The following is a 22,979-nucleotide window of genomic DNA, read 5'->3' on the forward strand; positions in this document are numbered from 1 at the left end:
ACTCAGAAAGCCTGACCAAGTAAATATAGCAAAATAGACAATTCCAAGAGTCCATTTTTTAACATCAAAATATCAAACAAAAACAGTGTTACCTTAGTCAGAATCTGGGAAATAGTCAAAGGTTTACAGCAACCAAGAAAATGATGAATCAAGAAAGAGGCAACTTGCCTGGCCAGCTGTGGCTCAACGGTTGAGCATCGACCTAGGATCTAGGTGATCAGGGTTCAATTCCTGGTCAGGGCACATGCTTGGGTTGCGGGCTAGATCCCCAGTCAGGGGCCTGCAGGAGGCAGCTGATCAATGATTCTCTCATCATTGATGCTTCTATCTCTCTCTCCCTCTCCTTTCCTCTCTCTGAAATCAATAAAGATATATTTAAAAAAAAAAAAAAGAGGCAACTTAAAAGTAGTAAGAAAGCTTTATGAGAAGCATTTTAATCATCCTTATTGCATTTGCCTCCCTGGCTTGGTGGCTGTTTTGAAGACAGCACCCCACATTCCTAAAGGGGAACCCTGGTCCCTGGTTCCAGAAGGAACAGAGCAGACTTTATTTTCATAAAAATCATGTTTGTCTTTTTTCACCATTTGGGAGGCTACTTGCAAGAATGATACAAGATGCTTGCCTTTGTTTTGTACAGAAACGTGTCTGCACAAAGAGGGGACAATGCTCAAAAAACTGGAAGACAAATGAACATCATGCTGCTGCCTGGGACAAATATTACTGTTGAGGCAAACAACAGAGGCACTGAAAGCCTGAAAGGAAAAGCTAGGGAGAATTTCTCTGGGAAGTTAGGGCATTTAAAAGTGCCTGCATATACTGGGGAATCTGAAAGCCATCTACCTGCCTAGGGCAGAATGTATCCTTGGGAACAACCTAAGAAGACCCTAAGCTTTCAGCTCTGGTGAAATTTTATTTTAATTTACTTATTATCCTATCTTGTTTTCTTTTCTTTTTTTCTATTCTATTCTGGTGATCAAAGAAATCTCTGTCAAACACTAGGTGAACACAAGCTAAAGGAACAGAGACTTTAGAGACCACACATGACACAGAATACACACTTTATAAAAATTATGTATAAAAATCACCAAATAAGCAAACAGCTACAGCCCACAGCAAGCAACAAAAACAAATCCTAATTAGGAAAAAGAATCTGTTTCCAGAGTTAGCGCATTTTAATATTCAAATGTCTGATTTCTAGCACACACACAAATTACACGGAGCATTTGAGATCTTGCTCCCCTACATATGTCCTCAGCTTGGCTTAAGTAAACTCATAAGAATTAAAAAACCAACCAAATAAACAAACAAAAAACACCCCAAACAAAAAGACTTACAAAGCATGCAAAAAACAAAAAAACAAAACCCAGGAAGTATTGCCCATTCATAGAAGAAATTAAAGAAATTAATTCCTAAGTCCTTGAGAAAGCACAGACACAGCAGAATAATCTCTCAACAAACAGAAAATATAAATAAAGGGATATCAATTATAAAAAGAAACCAAACAGAAATAGTGAAGCTGGAAAGAACAATAACAGAAATGAAAATTCACTAGAGGGTTACAATAGCAGATTTGAACAGGCAGAAAGAAAAAACAAGTGAACTTAAAGACAGGCCAACTGAAAGCATCCAGTTCGAGGAGCATAAGGAAAAAGAATGAAGAAAATGAACAGAGCCTAAGATACCTATAGGAACTATCATGTATATCAACATGCATTATGGGAGACCCAGAAGGAGAGGAGAGAGAAAGGAGCAGAAAGAATATTTTAAGAAATGGCCAAAAACTCCACAAATTTGATAAAAGACAGAAATACACACATACAAGTTCAACAATTTCCAAAAGGGGTAAACACAAAGAAATCCACCTCAAGGCACATTATAAACAAATTATCAAAAGACAAAGACAAAAAGAGAATCTTGAAAGCTGTGAGAAATTTATCCCATATAAGAAATCCTTGCCCTAGCCGGGTTTGCTAAGTGGTTAGAGCATCGGCTCTCGAACTGAAGGGTGCCAGGTTTGATTCCAGCCAAGGGCATGTACCTTAGTTGCAGTCTCGATCCCCAGCCCAGGTTGGGACACATGTGGGAAGCAACCAAACTGATGTGTCTCTCTCACGTGGATATTTAAAAATCAATGGAAAAAATATTCTCAGGTGAGGATTAACAACAAAAAAAGAGTTAATGCCGAACAAACATAAAGAATTCATACAACTCAACAGCAAAAAAAAAAAAAAAATCTGATTTTTTTTAAATGGGCATAGGAAATGAACAGACATTTTTGCAAAGAAGACACATATGGCCAACATGTACATGAAAGGGTGCTGAACATCACAAATCCTCAGGGAAACATAAATTAAAACCATAATGAGATGTCACCTCACACCTATTAGAATGGCTGTCATCAGACTTACGAATCTCAGAGGGATGGAGGGGAGTGGTGAGTGGAGGGGAAAGATTAATCAAAGAACTTATATGCATATATGCATAACCCAAGGACATGGACAATGGTATGGTGAGGGAGTGGGGAGGAGGGTGGGGCAGGGTGGAATGGGTCAATGGGGAGAAAAAGGGACATCTGTACTATTTTGAACAAAAACATTAATTAATTAATTAATTAAAAAACACAAGGGATAAATGTTAGCAAGGATATGAAGAAAGGAGAACCCTAGTGCACTGGTCCTGGAATTTAAATTGGTCTAGCCACTATGGAAAACAGTACAGAGATTTCTCAAAAAATTAATCATAGAACTACCATATGATCCAGTAATTCCATTGCTAGTTATATATCTGAAGGAAATGAAATCCCTATCTCGAAGAAATATCTGCACACACACATTCGTTGCAGCATTATTTACACTAGCCAAGACATGGGAATAACCTAAGTGTCCATTTATGGATGAATGGATGAAAAAAATGTGGTGTATATTTACAATGGAATATTATTCAGCCATAAAAGAAAAGGAAATTCTGTCTTTTGCAACAACATGGATGATCCTTGAGACATTACAATAAGTGAAATAAGTCAGAGAAAAACAAATACTGTATGGTCTCACATATATGTGAAATCTCTAAACAACACAAAATACCTGAACTCACAGACACAGAGAACAGATTGGTGGTTTAATGTGAGGAGGGGTGGGTGAAGGTTATCAAAAGGTACAAACTTCCAGTCATAAAATAAATAATTACTGGGGATGTAATGTACAATACAGTGACCATATAATAATAATTATATTTAATAATTACAATTACTAACACTGTATTGCATATTTGAAAGTTGCTAAGAGAGTTGATCTTATAACTTCTCACCACAAGAAAAAGAATTGTAATCGTGTGGTGATGGATGTTAACTAGAAATATTGTGGTGATCATTTCACAATATATAAATATATCAAATCATTATATATACCTGAAACTAATATAATGTTATATGTCAGTTATATCTTAATTTAAAAATGTTTAATTAAAAAAAAAACTTTTAAAGCCTTTGAGCCAAGGCCATGTTCTTCCCAGACAACCCCCACAAGACAAATTCCAGGAACTATCCATATCTTCCCACTGAAGAACTCCTCTGATGAGCTACCCCAAATCTCCCTATTGGGTTAGGCAATACTTTGTCAATTCTACATTGCAATTTTAAACTCTCTCTGCCCAATTCTGTTTCCTTCTCCCTTTTACTTTCAAAAATGTCAAATCTGCATCAAGATCTGAAGGTTTACCAGACCCAATCCTTCCTCCCTCTTAAACTTTCACAGGCCTTATCTTCCAATAAATCTCTTGTACTTCTAAACTCCATCTTACCCTAACCTTCCTGCAGGATCTGAACTGATACACCTTCATAGCACTTATTACAATTTGCAATGTTATGTTCATATGTTTGTTTGTATATCTCCATCACACTGCAATCTCCTTTGCAGTCTTTTCCACTGAAGTGTCCTTCTCTCATAAAGCCAGGATAACCTCCATCCTCACCCTTCCTCTAGGCCAGGACAGGGCAGGAGTAGTTGTACAATTGTGTTTTACATAAGGGATCACAGCTGAGAGAATGAAAAGAGACTAAAATCGTATTTCAGAGCTACATCTTCCAAGTGTAGGATTTTTCAACCTTGGCATTACTGACATTTTAGATTGGATAATTCTTTGTAGTGTAGTGGTTATCCATTACTAAACATCTAGCCCTCTATTCAATGGCCCCCTTCTCAGTTGAAACATTGTGTTTAAATGTCTCCCAACATTGCCAAATGGGGGGGGGGGGGGGGCGGCAAAATCACCTCTGATTGAGAACTATAGGCCTTGAAAAAAAGAATGTATTTTTTTTCTAATTCTCCCCCAAATGCCATATGGTGAATTAGTACCCCTGATGGAATTTACCATGGTCCTGGGAATATTCCTCCAGGCTAAGCAGATCTAGATGCCTTGGCAACAATTCCCACACAATGTGAGGCTTTCAGTCCCTTCCTCCTATGTCTGTCCTTTGGACCCTAAATGGGTCTGCATATGTTCTCAGGAATTAGGCTTAGGACTGGACAGAAAATTCTAGGTGGCTGGCTGTGACTAAAAGCTCTCCCCTCCTGGCAGCAAACTTAAATGAGGATCCATCCAGGGCATCACCTTGGTGTTCCAATGGACAAATGAACATTGTCTCTTGGCCTCTATGCCTTCTCATCACACTTCTCATCACAATCTACAAACTGTTTTATCCAATTTTGCTTGGGAAATCATTAGTCATCCTTATGAAAATTCCTGTTGCTGTTCACTCTGAAACATGTTTACTTCTCACATGAGAAGTGGCTAAAGAAAATCTATAATTCTGAGAGTCTGCCCTTAATAGTTCAAGGTTTCTGTTCCGGCTTAATGTTGTGACCCATAGCTATCTTGACATCATCAGACATAGAAACCTCTCATGCCTCTATTTCAGATGCTCTGGAGTATGAACGCCATCTCTTCAAAGTTCCTACATTCCACAAAGTGTATTTCATACATGTCCCTTAACGTATATTCCAACTCTGGCTTTTCCCACAAATCTGGTGCAAATCCATGTCCTGCCATTTCCTCATTACGCTGTACAGGCAGAAACTTCACTTTATCTTTGTGGATTTGCTTCCCTCCCCGCGCCCGCCAACTGGTTTCATTTCCTTACTTGCCTTCATTTGCTTATATTTCGGATTCTGAATATTCGGTGTGCTCAAGACTTAGTGGATACAGGATTTAGAAGAGGGGATTGCAAAAGTCACTTTAAAAAAACAAACAAAAAAAAAACCCGCCTGGCCCGGCGTGGCTCAGCGGTTGAGCATGGACCTAGGATCCAGGCGATCGGGGTTCGATTCGGGTCAGGGCACATGCCCGGGCTGTGGGCTCGATCATTTATGTTTCTATCTCTCACTCCCTCTCCTTTCCTCTCTCTGAAATCAATAAAGATATATTTTTAAAAAACCAAAAACATTACCACCGTTTCAGCCCAAGCTTAATGGAGAAATACGATGAGTGCCGAGGAATTTTCTTGGAAGAGACCTACAATAAACTCGTGTCCCAAGTGTGGGGGTGGGGTGGGGGTGGCGTTCCCGGAGAGACGACCCAGGACTGGCGCTGGAAGGGGTTTGTTTAGAGACGAAAGCCCGTTGCTCCTCTGGCTCCTCTCCGCGCGGGGCTGAAAGGAGGATCCCTGCGCGATGCCCCGAGCCAGCGGCTGCGCGTCGCCCGCACTGAGGCGGGACACTCGGCACTGAGCACAGGGCAGGGCTCAAGTCTAGGCGTCACTGCTATAAACTGCAACGAACCCAGAGTCCTCGAGATTAAAGTTTTTAAGATCCGAGGTAAGGTTCAAAAGCCACCCTTCCTGAAGGAATAGCTCAAACTAAACATCCCTTTGAAAGTGTAACTTTGCATTCAGTCCATTATCCCCTCAAATAGCTTTTTCTCGGCCTCAAACATCGGCGGGCCTGAGAAAACTAAGACCTCTCTCGACCATAATCGGCAGGCTGCGGCCTCAGACCGGGCGGAAACAAAGCTCCACGCCGCGGGCCTGCCCACCCTCAGGCCAGGCGGCGGCCGGAAAGGACCAAACTTAAAATCGCAGCGGCGCGGGAGCGCGCAGGCTCCGTCCCACCTAAGCCTGTGTGACGCAGGCCTCCCTGCCGCAGAGCGTCATGGGAGGAGGGGCGGAGCGCGAAGACCTCGCGCCGTGTGAGGCCGAAATGGATTCTGCGGACGACTAGAGAGAGGGGCGCGCTCGGTACCCGTGGCAACTTGGGGTTACCTGTTTTCTGTGGAAACAGCATTGCCCCGCCGCGCGGAGGCCGCCCCAGCTAGCGTGAGTCCGCGTGAAGCGCACGGTGACGCCGTTCCTCAGCGCTCCAATGCGGTCCTGGCTGGAGGGCGGGGTTTTCAAATTTGAATTCACCTACTGTTGCGGAGGGTAGGGAACCCCCGGCTGCGGGCTGGGGCCGGCGAGGTCCGGAGGCGCGATTCCTGGGGCGCCTGGCCCCCGTCCGCACGGAGCGGAGCCGGGCCTGCCGCCGTTCCCCGCTTCACCCGAGGTATGGCCTCCCCTCATCCCCTCTCCTGCCGCCGAGCCGCCGGCGCTGCGAGGCCCGGCCCTTCAGCATTCTAGGCCCTCTCGAGCTTTTGGACGTTTCTGGCTTTGGCAGTGGTTTTATAAATACTGATTCATTCGGTGTGTGCATTTGTTGCGTGTCTAGTGCAGTTATCAAGAGTGGACCACTTTCGTTCAGATTCCTTTTGATGATGTGCGCTCTACGTCTTTGTTCTAAAGTCACTAATAGGAAAAAACCTTTCGAATGATTACCAGGTAGGAAGATTGTGTGCATCACTGCCTGGTTTTTCACCGTGGAACCCAGGATCCACAGGGCTATAGAGACAATTGATCCATCCAGCTTGTTTTCTTCTGATTAAATTAGATATTCTTTGCAAACATTTTCAGATGTAAAAATAATTTAGAAAATGGAAGGCCCCTTCATCCTTCTTTTCAAAGATAAACACTGTTTACAGTCTGGTACACTTCCATATTTTTCCCTGTGCTTACGCTGGGAGAGGGAACAGAAATGCAATTGTATGGTCTATTCTGCTGCCTTCCTTTTTTTTGTTTAATATATCCTAGTTACTTTCTAGTTATTACATATATATGTTGTCAATGTAAGAAACATTCAAACCTGTAGAGAATTTTTGTAAGTTTATTTGAACCAAACTGACAATTGATAGAAAGCAAAATCTCAATGGATTGAGAAAAATGCTCTGGGAAGTGGCAGTGCTGCACCCTGCTTTATACATTACAATCAAAAGAAGAAGTAGGTGGGATACATGAAATCCATTGGTGATAGATTAGGGAGGTGGGAGAAAGCAAAGCAGGAAAACCTTTGGGATTGGATAAAAGGTAAAATGATAGACACAGACCTCTTTTACATAGGTGGGTACAGGTTAACAGTCTACAATAAATTCAACAATAACTGACGATTTGTGGTCTCAGCTCTTGTGCATTCATTGGCTGTGCCCTGAGGGGTCTGGAAAAAGGGAAGTTAACCTGACATTCCTAAGGTGTGTTATATATGCCAGAAGGTGATAGACAGGCTCAACTTAATTTTGTTAGGAAGATTTTAGCCTAGGATATACCTGCCATAAACTGTTTTTCGTTAAAAGTTTTCATTTCAGACCAACATGGCCCCTTTTCATCCACAAGGTTTCTATTGACTACATAGAATTCAGTTTGTATGGATGTAGCAGAATTTCATTCCATATTGGACATTTAGATTGTTTCTAATTTTCTCTGCACTTCAGTAAACCCCTTATATAGTACCTCTTTAAAAACTTGGGCTTTGAAATCAGGTAGTCTTGGGTCCACTCCTAGTCATTGTCAGTGAAACCTTGGGCAGGTTATTTAACCACCCTGTGCCTTAGTTTCCTCATCTTCGAAATAGCTTTAAGCAGTTAATGAAAGCACAAGCATGCCATTTTAGAATTCACCTTCTCTTCCCCAGTCCAGGAAGAAGCTAATGATTTCTTATTTTTGATCTCTGTTGAGGCAAGTATGCTTGGCCTTCAGGGCACTCTGTTCTTTCCTTAACTTGAGGAACGCCAATTACTGAATCCCCATTGTCTAAGGTTTCTTTGTTTCATTAGAGTCTGAGCAGTTTAATTTTTCTTTGTTTTGTTCTTCCACCTAGAAGGAGAATGGGGCTTCAGATGTTTCTTGATGGCCTCTACCCAGTGGTGCTTTGTTTTTATTCTGTATCTATTCTGCAAAGCCTCTATGGTCAGAGGAAATCCTTGGTGATTTTTTCCCTTCATTATCCTTCCTTGTTCCATCAACCACAGTGAAACCACTGTCCACTATTGGCAACTCCTTTGGCTTCTGTTGAGTTGCTATTTGTCACATAATGGGAAAGAGGGACTCATAGAAGAACTGTCTTCCTGGGGGGGAGTGGAATTTGAGGATCTTAAGTCTTGACTGCTCACCTCTCCATCCTACTACATGCTTGAATTGAGAGGGAGGAGGTTGGGCAACATCAAAGAGAAGTTATGGACTTGTCTTGGAGCCTTTCAGTGTGACGGTAATTATCTGCCTTTAGGTGAAAACAGTTATGTATGTCTACTACACACTGGGCTTATTTTCAGTTCTGCTAGTTAATTTGCTGTTTATACTTCCTGTTGAGCATTTCATTCTGGTCTAAAGAATTGACATTGTGTAAACCTACACATACTTTGCCATTTTTCCATGCAATTGTCCCAGTTTATTCATTTTTGTTTTTGAGAGTTTAAAGTGAACAGCCAGTAAGTGTTGTAGCTCCCAGCACAGGATTCCTGTCACTAGCACATTGCCACATAATTATATGTGATAGTACATATTTGCTGAGTTAACCTTCTGTGGACGAATTCAATGGTTTTTGTGTCACAAGGCTAGGCTCCCTAGATACCTTTCTTTGTCAACTCTTGTTATTGAGAAATAGTTCCTTCTGTTTTTCTCTTCTAAACTGTTGGAAAAATAGTAGTTTTTATATGAATTTTTAACTTGCATATTTATTTTCACAGAAGTTAACCATAGATAAAGATGTGTTTGGTCTAGCGGCATTAGTATTTTCTGTGATGAGTTTTTTATGTTTACATGATGTCAAAAACTTATTGGAATAAATATAAATTCGGCAATAAGAGATGCTTTAAATCTAGACTGGTAAGCTCCTTGGGTTGTACTATTTACCAAGTAGTACAGAATACAATTATATGGCTTATCACCTAGAATCTTAATTTCTAGGTGTCAGATATGAAATGTGTACATAAGAAACAAGCTGAAACAAGTCTAAGACCATGTATGCTCAAGTACATGATTCCCTTGAAAAATTCTCCATAGTATTAAAAATTTTTTAAATTAGAATAGCCCAGCTGGGCGTGGCTCAGCGGTTGACCTAGGATCCAGGTGATCAGGGCTCGATTCCCTGTCAGGGCACATGCCTGGGTTGTGGGCTCAGTCCCTAGTTGGGGGCGTGCAGGAGGCAGCCGATCAATGACTCTCTCATCATTGATGTTTCTATCTTTCTCTCTCCCTCTCCTTTCCTGTCTCTGAAATCAATAAAGATATATTTAAAAAAAAAAAAAAGAATGAATATAATTTACTTTTGATTTGAGGGTTTTTCGACTAAAACCTCATAATTGAAACATCCTGTAGCATAACAAAATCAGGACTGGGGATTTTTAACTAAAAAATTGAATAGCCTTTTCAGCTTTCGTTAGGATATATTATGATATCTGCTGCCTTAAAATTTAAGTATCTAAAGGGGAAAACCATATTTGTGAAACTTAATCTTTTCTAACCTAATATAATGCCATATGCAGATGTCATTTAATGCTTTTTGATGCTAATATTAGTTTGGAACCTTCAGGACTTGAAGTTCACGTAAATTTCAAAAACAGATATTCAAAATTCAGTTCTTAGAACTATTAAATAGATATTTTGGTGAGTGCTGCTTTTTTTCCCCTCACCCTAGAATATGTTTTTATTGATTGATTGATTGATTGATTGATTGATTGGTTGGTTGAGAGAGAGATGGATGGATAGACAGATATCAGTTGCCTCCTGTACATGCCCCAACCAGGTATCAAACCTACAACCTTTTGGTGTATGGGATGACACTCCAACCATATCTGATGTGTGAGCTATAGATTATCCAGTGTCATTATGAATCAATTAAACTTTTTAATTAGTATAAAGTTATTATGGAAAGCAAATAAACTTTACTTTTTCTACACCAAAGCATAATGAAGGTTGATTTCAATTGAATTACAGGTTCCTCTGGGCCCCTGTTGAAGATCTGTCCTGAAAATTGTGGTTAAGTAAATTTTCTGATAGAGGAAATTTGTTGCTTCTGTTTATCAAGATGATTACAACACCTTCAAAACATCCAGGAATTCACTTGTCCTCAGAGACATCTTCTCAGAGGAGAAATGTGCCTATTCATGCAGTTTTTTTTGACAGCATTCCTTCAGGCACACTTACTCCTGTAAAAGATTTGCTGAAATATCAGAACTCCTTTTTAAAATTGAATGACCGTAAAAAAAATCAATTCTCAGAAATGACATTTTTTCAAGATAAAAATGTATTTCATTCTACCATGGTAGCAGAGCCTACCACCTCTAACAGTCTTCTTAATATTGATATCAGTGCTATAAAGCCCAACAAGGATGGATTTAAAAATAAAGCAAACTATGAATCACCAGGAAAAGTATATCAAAGAATGAAAGAAAAGGTACTGCGTAATAAGCAAGAACAAGCATCAAGAAACAGTAATGTGTTGGAACCACCGAAAAGTGAAAGTAACAAAATTTTTGCCCATAATGGAGCTGAGAAAAGAGTATTGCAGCATCATACCTACCTCTGTGAAGAAAAGGAAAACAACAAATCATTTAGATCAGAAAACAGCTTATTAAGAGGTTAGTTACATTATGTGTTGGTTAAAAAGCTATAATGTGTCAGTTATTGTGTTCGGCACTGTTTTAGGTACTCAGGATACAGCAGTGAACAAAATGGACAAAATTTCCTGCCTTCATGTAGCTAACTCACATTCAGGTGGTGGGGGTCAGATACAGTAGGTAATTTTTATGGTACCGTAGAAACGTTCTATGGAAAGAAATACATAGCAGAGTAAGGATGATAGGGAGAGTTAGAGCACGTTGTAATTTTCAGTGGGGTGGTCAGGATATGCTTCAAGGAGAAGGTGAGCTGAAAAATTGAAGAAGGTGATAGATACAGAATGGGAAAGGGTGATCCAGACAGGTAACAGCTGGTACATATGCCCTGAAATTTCAGTGTTATTTCAGGAATGGGCCTCAGAAATTCAAAGACTAGCTTATGAGATTAATGTATCAGAGTGAGTGTACAGAGCTGGACGGTGGGGATAACTAGAGGGTCAGATAATGTAGGGCCTTATAGGTGAATGTAAGAATTTGGTCTTTTACTGTGAGCAAAATAGGGAGTCATTGAAGGTTTTGAGTAGAGAAATGACAAGACCTGGCTTACATTTTTAAAAAACCCTTCTGGCTGTTAATTTGAAATAGTTATTGCAGTAATCCAGGTGAGAGATGTTGTTGGCTTGGTCCAAGTACTAGTTGTGAACATAAGTGGTTGGATTCTGGGTATATTTTAAAGGAAAAGCCAATCACATTGACCCACAGAAGGGGTGTAGAATGTTAGAGGGATATAAAGGATGACTCCAAAGGGTGTGTTTTTTGTTGTCGTTTGGTTTGATTTTTATTACCCAAGCAACTGGAAGGATGGGGTAATTTAACTGAAATGGAGTTGACTGAAGGAGGAGTGGGATCAGGATCTCAGTTATTTTTATCAGGTGAATTTTGATATATGTCTTTTAAAAATTGAGGTGTAGATATGAATTAGGCTGTTGAAAAAAATTAGTTGAAACTTAGGGGCATAGTCCAGGTAAGAAAAACATATTTGGGAATTAATAGTACCTAAATGGTCTTTAAAGATACAAAATAAGATGAGATCATCAAGGAGTAAGTGTAGAAAGAGAAAACATTCAAGAATGAGTCCTGGGGCACCCCAAAATTTAGAAGTTAGAATAAAGTATAGAAAGTAGTGAAGGCCACTTAGAAGAAGCTAAGGAAGAAGGAAAACTAGGCTTGATACTCTGGAAGCCAAGAGAACAAAATGCTTTAAGGAAAGAGTCATTAGTTATGTCTAATGCTGCTCATCAGGTCCAGGAAGATGAAGGCTGAGATTTGACCATTGGGTTTTGGTGGACTGATAGAAACGGAAATGTGATGCAAGAGGGTTCAAGAGAGAACATGGAGAGAAATTGACAATGGTGAATATAGACAACTCTTTCTGAGAGGAGCTAAGAAATACGGGAAATATGGTTTAAAAAGATTTTCTTTTTAATGATTGGTGAAATAACATTTTAGTATGCTGTTGGGAATAATCCGGTAGGGAAGGAGAAACTTGACATTGGAAGTCTGATACCCTTGGGTAGCTGAGAGGGAATAAAATCTAAAAGAGGAGATTTGGCCTTAGCTAGGAACATAAACATCATCAATCAAACAGGAAGGTGGGCAGTGTTGTATGACTTCAGAAATAATCTGAAATGGGAAGTAAAGTCGTCAGCTGTGAGTGATAATAGGAAGCAGGTATTGAAATTTGAGGAGGTGGAGGTTTGAATAGTGGAGGGGAGTGGGAAATGAATGACCTAGGCTTAAATTTGATTTCCTGAACAACATTAAGGACGTACTTGAGATTTGTAGACATGAATTTAATTTGTGGACGTGAATTTAAATAAGACCAATCAGTATGGTTGTGAGTTTTCCTCTTGCCCTATTAGCTGCATAGGTGCTGTTGGGCAGTAGGCAAGGGGTTGGATTTTATCAGGACACCAGTTTTACCAAATAGGATGAAATGAGAGAAAGACATAATAGTTGGGGTTGTGTGTGCAAGGTAATAACCACAATTGGGCATGAAATTTAAGTTGGTTAGACAAGGAAAAGAAGACCCTGAAGGAGATGAGGAAGTGTGAAGAAGTCTTGTTGGGATGGTCAGTGGATTTGAGAGAGTGATCTGGAAAGATAGAAAGTGGTCAGAAATGGGACGCTTGAAATTGAGATTTTAGTGAGTTGAGTAATTAATAAAGATACTTTACATGTGTTATCTCATTTAACCCTTTCAGCAAACGCTATAGTAGATGCTCATTTAATAGACTAGGAAATGGGACTTATAAAGGGGTTTTATCTGCCCTTGTCTCACAGATAAGTGATAGGCTGAAAATTAAATACGGGTATCTATTAGAAAGGCCATGGTCTTAACTACTACACAGTAGATGGTGGGTGCATTGTTGTGTTTCAAAGACAGTGATATATTTTGACACAAAAAGCAGAGTTTTCTAGGGGAGTTTAGGCTGGAGGCAGAGGAGTACACAAAATAATCTGTTTCTCATACAGCCTGGGAGAAAAGGGAGAAGAAGCAAATGAAATATGCACATTAAAGTACATTTTATATGTAAAGTGGAATTAGAGAGCGGAAGAAACAAGTAACTGACTGCTTTGAGAATCTGATGACTCTTTCCCCAGAAAAGACATATACAAGCACAAATTTTGTGTGTAGTTTCAGAGATATTTTAGAGAGCCTCTGCATGGATGTTGGACTCTCAAATATATGTCCCAGTTTATATAGCATGTTATATTTGATCAAATTACCTGTTTGTCTTTACTGCATTGCCCTGCCATTTCTGTAGAATGAGTTAAAGAAAGAGAAATTTATCCTTTTGTAACATGTCATTATAATAAAATCTTTATATTATGATTTCTAAGGCCAAAGCAGCATACTTATTAATAAGCATAATCACTCCCAATTTGTTTCAAGTATAATATTTGAAATTAAACACATAAAATAATTTAGTTTAACAATCTAGGAGCTATCGCAGAATAAAATGTAAGCACTACTCGAAGTTCTTATTGTTTAGTTGATAAGCCTACCAGATTTGTGCCTTTGAAGATCTGCTACAGAGCTGTCAAAGGAATATAAGTTATTATTGAGTCTCAGCATTTTGATTTTTAAAGTATAAGTTACACTTCTTCAACTGTTTGTTCACATTTTAGAAATTTTCAGCAGCAGAAGCAGAATTTTCAAAACTGGATGGCACTTCACATATAATCTTAACACACACACACACACATACACACTCACACACACACACACACACTTAATTTTATTCCAGATCTCTAGGCTTCTAAGTCCAATAGTATACCTTTGTCTAGAGCTGGCAAGTTGTAACATTGAGAAGTTTTAAAAAATTATTTCTCAGCATAATGTAGGTATAGAGAATGGGTTGAAGGCATGAGAAGATAATAAAGGGGAAAACTTATCTAACTCTCATATATTACAAAAGTATATATACTATATTGGTCTAATCATTACTGAACCTAAGTATTTAAAGATTTTAAAAAGGCATTTTTTTCCTTCTCAGTGGCTAATACATCTCTACTTCTTTCTTTAAAAGAAATTTCAGCCTCAGTCCAAGAAGTTCCTCTAGAACCATCAAATAATATTTTACTCCCAGTCAAGCCAAAGATTCAACGTCAGCAGGCAAAGAAAGCTCCTCTGCACAATTTAACTTATGGTAAAGTGCTTTTGGTTTTGTTTTTTGGTTTGTTATTTGAATGTATTGTTAAATGTTCTAGATAATTATTTTCCCTGTGTAGGCAAATAAGCTCTGACTGTGGATGAAAGATTAAATCATAAAAGCCAGAAGCACTCAGAGAAAGCCTGGGCAGGGGGGTGGTGTATTCCTAACCTGAAGACTTCTTTTTAATATGAAGTTTTAAATTGTCCTGTTTCTCTCTTTTAATTTCATATTATTTTTCTGAAAATTTTGTTTGGCTTTGTATTTTTTGCAGAGCTTCCAGTTCTCAACCAAGAACATGAAAATGTTTCAGCTGCAGGAGTCTCAAACAGAGCGTTAACTAGAGCACAGCTGGCTAAACAGATTCTTTCAAAGGGGAATACAGTTGCAACCACTAAGTTAAAAAAGGACACATTTATTTTAGAAGGCATTGATTCTGCCTATGAAAAATCCCGAAATACTACTACTGAGACTCTCAGTACTCACTGTGTTTATAAAAATGGCAGTCAATTAATGGTTTCGGATAATAAGGTAACCAAAGGGACTTCACAACAGGAAATTAAGGAAGAAAATGAAAAAACAATGCCCGGAGAAACTGATATTCCAGGTTCCATAAATGACACATGTAAAATTCTGCTTGCAACTCCAAGATTTCATGTAACAATACCTCAGAGATCAAAAAGATATACTTCAAAGCTTCTTCCTCCAAGTATATGTCAAACTACTACAGATGGAGTTAAAAATAACAAGGTAGGAAAGCCTTTAAGGCAGATGTGTATTTCTGTTTTTATCCCCATTCTCCAAGAGCTTGACCTCTTAAGCTGTCTCATTATTACTGTTGAATGTAGAGGCAGTGGGTTGAAGGTAAGAAGGCCCAGGTGTTAATTATTACCTTGCTCTATTATTAGTTGTATAACCTTCAACAATTTACTTATTCCCTTTGAGGATGAACACTGATTTTATTCCTGTTTTTATTTTTATTTTTCCTGATTCTTGGGGTACTATTAATACAACAAGTAAGAGAAAGGAATTGTGTATAGCATCTAAAGATCTGAGAATTTTTTCTGTTGTAAGGTAACATAGTATTCAATAAAAGACTTCAGACCATCAAACTATGTTACATTAAGACATTCGCTGAAGAAACTGGAACAACAAGTTCAAGGAGAAAGATACGAGGTTAAGTTTGTAGTTGTTAAAGGTTTGACCGTTAATTTTTAAAAGGATGATGGTAGTGTTTTCCATACAGAAGCCAGGGTCTCAATTTCTACCCAGCAGCTCTTAAAATAGTAAGTTGTGTCATCCTCTGTTCAAAATTCTCCAGTAACTTATCTCAAGAGAAAACACTTAAGTCTTTACCATGGTTTACAGAACTGTACATAATTCAGTTTCTTGAGATATCCAGCTTCATCACTTAGAGCTCAACAAATATTTGCCAAATGAATATTTTCACATTTTATATAAGCAGTATAGTACAGGGTTCTAGAGCCAGAATTCCACTTTTGAAACCCACCTGTGCCACTTACTAGCTATGTGTGACATGGTCAAGTTATTTATATTATTTAACTAGACTTTACAGAGTTTCTTTATCTAGAAAATAGTACCTGCCTCCTACTGTTATGAGGATAACCTGAGTCAATGCATCTGAGGTGCTTGGAACACTATCTAGTGTTAACTTTTATTTTTAATACCATCTGACTTATTCTTCGATGTATGTATTTCAGGTAGTTCCAAGTGTGGAAGTAGGAAAAAAAGGAACTTTATTGCCTCTTCCCCAAATCCTACCTCTAATTTTTTTTTTTCATCCTCACCCAAGAATATTTTTTCCATTGCTTTTCAGAGAGAATGGGAAGGGGACAGAGAGAGATAGAAACATTGATGTGAGAGAGACACATTGATTGGTTGCCTCCTGCTCTTGTGCCAACCGGGATCAGGGATTGAGCCTGCAACTGAGGTATGTGCCCTTGGCCGGAATCAAACCCGGGACCATTCAGTCTGCAAGCTGATGCTCTAACCACTGAGGGAAACCGGTTAGGGCTTATGAGTTTTTTCTTTTAATATAAATTGATTTTGTAATGCTTATGCTACCAGTAATGCAGAAAATATGTACTTTATTTTATGTTTGATTAGGTAGTCCAGCTACAGGAATGGATGATTAAAATCATCAACAATAACACTGCTATATGTGTAGAAGGGAAATTGATGTAAGTATAACATTTGAATATTCTTTTAATAAAATAAGATACTGTGTACAAGAGCTTACAAGGAGAAGCATGAGAAATAGTATCTTCCTACAAAACAAAACAAAATTAACGGTTGAAAACTTAAGGCAAAAAAAGGTAAAATGACTATACATACTGATTGTAACTAGCTTTCTTGTTTTTGCCTCTTAGGTTATTTTTAAAATAGTGACAGCTCAAATTTTTATACACAGTGCTTTTTTTCCATAGGTTTTAATAAGTTGACTGGTATTTGCTGCTTAATTATAAATGGTTAGTTAATATTTACTACATGCATTTCAGTTCAGATTCTCACAACTAAATTGCGACAACCAGATATAAATTACTGATCCAGACAAGGAATCAAAATTAATTTAAAACTTTTGCCATACAGCTATATATTAAGTAACCATTGGCACTTTCTGGTTCTCCCTAAAGTGAAAGTTTTATCAGGTAAGGGCTTTAATTAATTCTGCTAATCTATTGGCACCATTTCCTGTTCTTCAAAACCAATACCTTAGTGGTAAAAAGAACTGTAAAAAAAACATGTAATGAAAACAGTACAGGATATCACTGTTCAAGGTACTTACTTGGAAATTTATAAGTTGAGTATATAAACTCTGTCTCATCCACTCCATTTCTGCCTGCCTTTTACCCATTTTTTGAATAACCAAGAGGCAGCATAGGTTGGAATCTTAAGCCTTTGTTGGAATCTTACAGCTGTTTCCTGACTGTGTGACTTGGGCAAGTTATGTATTCTCTTTCAGTCTCATTTTTTTCATCTGTACAGTGGTGGTAATATTACTACCTTTTTGGGTTATTTTGAGGATTAAATGAGTTATATTTTTAAAACAAGAAGAGAACTTTAAAGTGCTATTTAAGTGTTCGTTAAATAAAATTAATAAAGCAAAAATACAGAGGATGAGAAGTAATCTTGTATTAAGGTATAATGTATGAATTTAGTCTCATTTGACCAAATGAAAGGAACTTAACTTTCTTACTATACTTAGATTTAGTATGTTTATTATTAGTTATCTAGTGAATTGGAGAATGGTCAAAATTTTTCTGTTACATCTTCATGTTTCATTCTATTTTATATGTATTCTTCATTTAAGGAAATGTGAAGAGGAGATTTATGGGTAAATAATTTGATATTGCAATTTGCTTTTTCCCTGCAACAACTTTTTGGTACTTTCCGAAGAGAAGGATAAAAACATTCGCTGTATAGTGAGGGTTGGAAACCCGCAAGATTAGATGGGTCCAAACTGTGTAATTGCATGAAAGCTAACACAGTGTAGGTGTTCAGAAGAGGGACGGGGAAATCACTCTTTGGAAGCTTACCATCAGTTAGGATGGAATTGCGAGCGTTGTCAACGCCCGCTGTTCAGACATTCCCAGCTTCCTTGCTAATGATATATTTTATACTAGGAGTATGGTTTGGTCACAGCACAGTTTCTTGGCACATACTCTTAGGGTCACATTAGCCAAACAGTTGAGCTCTGCAACGTTTGGCCCTCATATGTTTTATAATTAGATTAACAATATTGTTAATGTAGCTGGAATGCAAATTTATTGCTATCTATTATAAATTGATATACTTATCTATGTACATTGTGACTACTGGTAAAATGAATATTTTGGCCTTAACTAAGCTATTTTTTTCCTCCTAGAGACATCACTAACATATATTGGCACAGTAATGCAATTGTAGAACGGATTGAACACAACAAACTTAGGACATTATCAGGCAACATTTATATATTAAGAGGAATGATAGACCGGATTTCCATGAAAGAAGCAGGTAATGACTCATAAAATTAATTGATAAGTTATTTTAATAGGTGAAGCAGTTAACCATATTTCTAATAGTTATATACATTTTTTTACTTTTAATTAGGTGTTTTAAAATTGTGAATCAATCAAAACAGAATTGACCACATTATATAAAACTATTTAACAATTTAAATAAGTCGATTGATTGATTGATTGATTGATTGATTGATTGATTGATTTTAATTCAAGTAAAGTGTTTCTTATTTCGGAAGAATTGCTTTATAAGAAAATAATTTAACTCCCTAGGTCCTCTCTTTGTTGAACCTTCCCAGCACAACCCCAATCTTGGTATAATCTAATTTTGTGCCTATGACTTGCACATAGCTAATGTGACTGAAGAAAAACACATCTGAGCAGTCTATTTTAAATTTATAATTACTAGCAACAGGTTGTGGTCCCTTAGTGCTGCTTAGCACCCTACAACATTTCTCTAATCCATTCATTCTCCCATCCTCCTTAATGACTACTTCATATTTTTACATACCTCCTCCCTCCCTCTCTCAGATGGGGAGATGGGGTGAGGGAGAGGGGGTATGACCTGAGCAATTGGAAGAGTCAGAAGAGAACGTATTCTCACATGTGCTCACCTGCTTGCATCTGGGCCTGCTTTTATATGGATGAACGGTCCATGTTTCTGTCTTTGTCAGCCTCTGCATTTGTACTCTAGCTCACATTTTCCCTTTTACTCAAAGATTTCACTGCAATAATTCTCCCTTCTGTCAAAAATAATCCCTTTTTTTTCCTTTTTCTTTTTTAAACATATCTTTATTGATTTCAGAGATTGGAAGGGAGAGGGAGAAAGAGAGATAGAAACATCAATTATGGGAGAGTCATTGATTGGCTGCCTGCTGCACACCCCCCACTGGGGATGGAGCCCGAAACCCAAGCAGGCATGTATCCTAACTGGGAATCGAACCGCGATCTTCTAGATCATAGGTCGATGTTCAACCACTGCGCCATGACAGCCAGGCCCACTTTTCTTTTTCAGAGAACAGTCCTTTTAACCACACTTCTTTTAACCACTGTTGCTCTCAATTATAGCAAAACAACTCAGAAGATTTGTTATATCTAGTTACTCTTGAGTTTTTTCCCATTTTTTTCTTGAATTCTCTTTTATTATGCTTTAATCCCCAATACTTCACTGAAACATCCCTTATCAAAGTCATCAGTGGCTCCCACATTGCTAAATCCAGTATAAACTTGACACACTTAATCTTACCTACCTCCTTGAAACACTTTTAACTTGGCTTCTGGAATACCATATTCCAGTTTTCATGCTGTTTCACTCCCTGTTGTTCCTTAGTTTTTTGCTCATTTTTCTTTTTCTTCTTTGCCTCTTAATGAGCAAAGACTCTAGGACACTTTCTACATTCAGTGCTGTGCTGATTTCTTTTAGGCTTTAAATCTTTTTTCTTTTTTTTTTTTAAATATATCTTTATTGATTTCAGAGAGAGGAAAGGAGAGGGAGAGAGAGAGATAGAAACAACAATGATGAGAGAGTCATTGATCAGCTGCAGCCCGCAACCCGGGCATGTGCCCTGACCGGGAATCGAACCCTGATCGCCTGGATCCTAGGTCAACGCTTAACCGCTGAGCCAAGCCCGGCCGGGCTAGACTTTAAATCTTATCTATATGGTGACAAGTGCCAAATTTATATCTAACCAAAAATACTCTCCTAGCCACTCATTTTCCATCTGCCCATTTGACATCTCCCTTAGGATATCTACAGGCATCTCAGACTTAATACAGTTATGTATCACTTAATGATGGATTTACGTTCTGAGAAATATATTAGGTGGTTTCATCATGCGAATATTATAAAGTGCACTTACACAAACCTAAATAGTGTAGCCTACTACACACCTAGGCTGTAAAGCATAGCCTATTGCTCCTAGGCTACAAACCTATACAGCATGTTACTCCACTGAATACTAGAGGCAGTTGTAATGCAATGGTATGTATTTGTGTATCTAAACATATAGAAAAGGTACAGTAAAAATATGGTATAAAAGATTTTTTTAAATGGTTACTTGTGTAGGTCACGTACCATGTGTAGAACTTATAGGACTGTAATTGCTCTGGGTTAGTCAGTGAGTGAATGTGAAGCTGGGACATTACAGTACACTACTATAAACTTTATAAACACTGTACAGTGAGGCTATACTAACTTTATAATAAAAAAATATTTTTCTTCAATAATAAATTAACCATAGCTTATTGTAGCTTAAACTCTATAAACTTTTTAATTTTTTTAACTTTCAACTCAAAACACAAACACATTATACAGCTGTTTTAAAATCTTTATATCCTTATTTTTTAGCTGTAATGCATTGCACTGTGACATCATGACACTATGATGTCATTAAGTGATACAAGTGTTTTGCCATCACAACAATTACGAAGTCACTAGGAAATACAAATTTTTCAACTCCATTATGATCTAATGGGACCACCTTCATATATGCAGCCCATCGTTGACCGAAACATCCTTATGCAGTACATAACTGTATATCTAAAACCTGATCTCCCTTAAATCTGCTTAGTCTACAGTCTTCCCCCTCTTTCCATGCTTCTAGGCTAGCCAAAATCCTTGGAGACATCCTTAAATCCTCCATTTCTCTCACACACACATCTCTGTGTCAGTACATCTTATTGGCATTATCTCCATAATATATCCAGAACCTAGGCCTCTGCTGACTGTCATGGTCCAGACCCCCTCTTGTTCTGTTTGAATCTTTGCAGTAACCTCTTAACTGGTCTCATTGTTTCTCCCCTTATACTTCCACAGACTCTTCTCAAAATAGCAGCTGTTACAGTCCTGCTCAAGTCAATTCCTGTGGCTCCTCTGGTCATAACGTTTCCATAGCTTACCCTCTCATCCAAAGTAAAAGACTAGGTCTGTAAAATTACTCCAGTGCCTTATAATCTACTGTGCTCCCCCACTGCCTCTGTTATCCATCTGAGTAGCCTCCTAATACTAGCCTCTCCTCACTCCACTTTATGCTGATCTCTTCTACAAAAGCAGCCTTTCGTTTTATTCTGTACTTCAAGTCCTTCAAAACTTTGCTGTGTGGCTTGCTTCAGGTCCTTCAAAGCTTTACTCAAAGCTTTACTGCTATTTCAGTAAAAACATCTCTGACTATTCTTTTTTTTAAATGCTGTCTGCACAAGCACACTGATATCCCTATTCCCCCTCAACTGCATAATTTTTCTCCATAGCATCAGTGTCCATCTAACAAGATATTTTACTTACTGGTTTAATTTCAGTTTCACACTAGAAGGCAAGTTTCATGAAGTATGGGTTTTGGTTGTTTTGTTAATTGCTGAATCCTCAGTATCTGCAACAGTGTCTGCCTGGCACATAGTAAATAAATAATAAGTATATGTGATTTTGAATGATTTAATGAATCAATGACATCGCTTTAAAATTCTAGGACCTTAGATAATTTTGTTTATTTATCGTTAAATAGGATATCCATATTATCTCATAAGGAAGTTTATGTTTGGCTTTCCAGAAAATTGGAAAGAGCACATTGATAATTTTCTAGAACAATTAAGGTAAAGTACTTTTTATATTTTAAAAAAACATCTTTATTGAGGCAGAATTTACATTTGATAAAATGCACCCATTTTACGTATACAGTTTGGTGAGCTTTTAAAAATGTATACTCATGTAACCAGTATGAAGTGGTTTTAATTTCTTTTTTATAGAAAATAAAACCTTGGACATTTCACAGAGTTATCTTTACTCTGCCCATTAAGAGTTATGTAGCTGTTAAATACAAGTCTGAAGTTCTTTGGTCCTTTTTCTTCCATTCATTCCCTCTGTAGTTGAGTGTGTTGGCACTGGAGAAAACAGGGAAGAATTTGATTAATTCTTGCCCTTAAGGAACTCATAGGAGATAGAGTGATGTAAGTTAGTCACAATACAATGTAAACATAGCGGGCTGGCAATTTTTTCTATAAAGGGCCAGATAGTATTTTTATGGGCATACTCCCTCTATCGCAACCACTCAACTCTTTATAGAGGAAATGCAACCATAGTCAGTACTTTAATGAATGTGGCTATGTTCAGTAAACTTTATTTACAAAGATAAACAGCTGATAGGCTTTGTTTTGTATTTTCTTTTAATATCAGCTTAAGTAGGAAATATAAAAGCATAGAGCAGGAAACACTTAAGAGGTTTTATTTGAATCTTTTGACTTAACAAATTATACTTGAGTTTTTTGTGGGAAAAGGGGGTAGAAGCCATGAAGGTTTAAATAATGTAAGATTAAAGGTAATCTTTACTACGGTGAAGAA

At 37.9% G+C, this 22,979-nt stretch overlaps 1 protein-coding gene across 1 annotated transcript in view; it reads left to right on the forward strand.

Moving 5' to 3' along the window:
- The first annotated feature begins 6,345 nt into the window (after positions 1-6,345).
- The window catches only part of MIS18BP1 (MIS18 binding protein 1), a 40,364-nt gene continuing 23,730 nt past the window's right edge, over positions 6,346-22,979 (forward strand). The window contains exons 1-7 of the mRNA XM_016217353.2: positions 6,346-6,533; positions 10,289-10,932; positions 14,505-14,624; positions 14,902-15,377; positions 16,755-16,828; positions 18,514-18,644; positions 22,147-22,234. Coding sequence (XP_016072839.2) covers positions 10,380-10,932; positions 14,505-14,624; positions 14,902-15,377; positions 16,755-16,828; positions 18,514-18,644; positions 22,147-22,234 — 1,442 coding nt within the window. The 5' untranslated portion in view covers positions 6,346-6,533; positions 10,289-10,379. The remainder of the gene's footprint in view (positions 6,534-10,288; positions 10,933-14,504; positions 14,625-14,901; positions 15,378-16,754; positions 16,829-18,513; positions 18,645-22,146; positions 22,235-22,979) is intronic.

The sequence above is a fragment of the Miniopterus natalensis genome, chromosome 1 (assembly GCF_054644295.1).
Source record: "Miniopterus natalensis isolate mMinNat1 chromosome 1, mMinNat1.hap1, whole genome shotgun sequence".
Lineage (NCBI taxonomy): Eukaryota > Metazoa > Chordata > Mammalia > Chiroptera > Miniopteridae > Miniopterus > Miniopterus natalensis.